This window comes from Branchiostoma floridae, chromosome 3 (assembly GCF_000003815.2).
Source record: "Branchiostoma floridae strain S238N-H82 chromosome 3, Bfl_VNyyK, whole genome shotgun sequence".
Taxonomy (NCBI): Eukaryota; Metazoa; Chordata; class Leptocardii; order Amphioxiformes; family Branchiostomatidae; genus Branchiostoma; species Branchiostoma floridae.
This window is the reverse complement of record NC_049981.1, coordinates 11,729,040-11,731,752: the sequence shown is the minus strand read 5'-3', so window position 1 is coordinate 11,731,752 and position 2,713 is coordinate 11,729,040. Positions and strand designations below refer to the sequence as shown.

The 2,713-nt window shown below is 41.7% G+C and overlaps 1 protein-coding gene across 1 annotated transcript in view; it reads right to left on the bottom strand.

Annotated features, from left to right (window-relative positions):
- Positions 1–988: 988 nt before the first annotated feature.
- LOC118412510 (guanosine-3',5'-bis(diphosphate) 3'-pyrophosphohydrolase MESH1-like) overlaps positions 989–2,713 on the bottom strand; it is a 2,703-nt gene continuing 978 nt past the window's right edge. Inside the window, exon 3 of the mRNA XM_035815398.1 lies at positions 989–1,719. Within this exon, the coding sequence (XP_035671291.1) occupies positions 1,342–1,719 (378 nt within the window). The 3' untranslated portion in view covers positions 989–1,341. The remainder of the gene's footprint in view (positions 1,720–2,713) is intronic.

The window sequence follows — 2,713 nt, the reverse complement described above, 5'->3', positions numbered from 1 at the left end:
CGATAACTGTGATGGGATCTTTAACTTGCTACAGAAATTTTCTGCAAACACAAAATGAGGACATATTAATTCAAGAGGACATTATGATTGTGAAACTGCAATCTGCTCAAGTAGTGTGTAAATGGGTGACAGGCTTAATAGCAGAATATGCTCAAATCTTGTTGCAAATGTTATAATATAAAACTGAACATATTTGGTGGCATGTAGTCTAACATTAGGGTGTTTGGCTCAAATCCCAGAGGTCCTGAGTTCGAGTCCCCAGAAATGCTCTGAAGTTATCTCGTCTGGAAAGGGCACGTTACAGGAATTTCCTCACTTCACTCGTGTGACAGTGATTATCTAGTTCTGGTTAAAGGGCATCCCTTGGATAGGACATTATATGGAGGTCCCATTATAAAGGAGAGTCACACCTTGAGCATATAGAAGATCCCACCAAATTATCGAAAAAGTAGGGGTTCATCCCAGTGTGAGCAGATCAATTAAATCTGTCCAGATATGCATACAGCTTGTAGTCTTCAGTACATACCTACAATTGTGTTACTAGTCTCTACCAGACTGACTACACTGGGTGTTATAGGGAGAATACTGTAAAGTTTGCAGGGATTTAATTTCACGGTAGCGGAAAATGGAGTTTTCGTGGTGGTTTTAATTTCGCGGTAGCGCCATAGACTGCAGTGTCATACTATAATAGAAAAATGTTCGTGGTTGTTTTAAGTTCACGGTGTTGTGGTCACCGCGAAAACTGTGAACATGAAACCACCGTGAACATTTCTGCATTTACAGTAATTTGCCAGGGGAGTTTTGCTACCAGAGGAGCTGATTGGCCGTGCAGTCGGAGGGGGAAAATTAACCTTAACATAGACTGACTCCCTGGGCCAATTTCCTGATTTTTTGCCAAATTCTAGATCCCTGTACCCCTGTAGGAGGTCAGTGTGTTACACCTGATAATGACATGGTTTACTGGGTAACAAACATACAGACCATGGTATGACAATTGATCATTTTTTTATTCCTGTACTAAATACACAAGAAAAGTTTGACTTTGGTTTTCAGACATCAGCTTTTTTCAATATTCATCTGCATTAAATTTCTATTTGAATCACCAGAGAGTTTATCACAAGAACCTGCTATCTACCCTACAAAATCACAGGTAGTCACCTAAATTTACATCATTTCCAAAGTTGTTAATATAGAACACTGTCACTAACAGACTGCTGAGAGTAAAAAAAAAGTTTCCTCATCGGACAAGTCTAGGTATAAAATATACAAATGTATATTCATAGCACTCTGAGACCATGACAAAAACATTCTTTCATAATTGGAATGTAAACATCATAATTATCATGTTTCAGGCAAGATTCCTCTGGCCTTAAACAGTTCATCCAGCTTGTTTTCTAGCATCTGATTGGTTCCCCTCAACCCCTCCACGACCTGTGCTGCCCAGCGGAAATACTCCATCACGCGCTCCGTGGTCCAGCCCTCCGGAGTGGCTCGCTCCAGATCCCGGAGGTTGTACAGCTTGTCCGCCAGCTTGACCAACTTGGCCTTGTGGCTCTTCTTGGGGGCGTTGACGACCTGGAGACGTTTGCGCTCCATCTTGGGGAGCGTCTTGTCGTCCGTGACTTCGGCAACGATGCCGCGAACCTCCGAGCCGAAGAGTTCCTCGATCTCCTCGAAGGTGGTCTCCGTGTCTTCCACTGTGTCGTGTAACAAGGCACCCTAGAGGGGCGACACATCAAGTTCAGTCATCTTATCTATGGAACCATGAATGTACATCATGAAACTGAAAGCTGTCCACATCAAGATTTTACACAGTATTGTACCTCTGATACCTTAGAATTTAGATGGACAGGACAAGGAGGTCTATATAACCTAAGGCCACGTTGACTTGATTATATGGATGACATCCGCGCTCGCACCAATTTTCGGCCATTTCCAAAAAAAAAAGTTTTCGACCACAATAAATTGTGCAAAGCAGCTGTAAAATGAGCACAGACATTCCGTAGATTGAAAAAAAGTATCAGAAAACAGATAACTAATGCCATAGAATGCCAAAATGAATCTAAAGTCAAAGAATAAGATGTGAAAGGACAGAAAGAACAAAATCTATTGTTGGTTGGGGGAGGTACCAGTACAGAAAATTCAGGTTCAGAGGATCATTTCCAGGTCCGGACATGAACCTGGACCTGATTGTCTGTGGAAACTTGAGAACTGGCAATACTCAAAACAATGGTAAAATAAATTGGTCAATTTTGCTACAAAGGAATCTGTTTGGTGGATTATTGGACTCCCACTGCATTTTAAAATCCCATCTCCATGTAATAAAGGCTAACTGTCTCTGTACCTTTGACTGTAGAAACTTGGTGCAATTGACTATAAACTCTACTTGACGCTCTTGTTGTCTTCTTGGCCCCCCGGTTAGACCCCAAATGGCTGCCGACATAGTGTGTCCATTTTGTAATTGGCTAAACCTGTTCCTATGTTGTTTTTTTCAGGTCTATTTTTTTCGGTTTGGTTCAAGAAGAAAAAAATGTTTTGCACCCGTATTATGTACTGGTCCCTACACCTAACTGTTGGTATACCATACTACATGTATGTGTGTTTAGTCCTATGTTCAACTAGCCGCAGAGACTGACTGTTGCCCTATTATCGCTTATACTACTAACGCTCCCGGCCAACAGTATAAGCGATAATAGACCAACAGTCGTCTGGT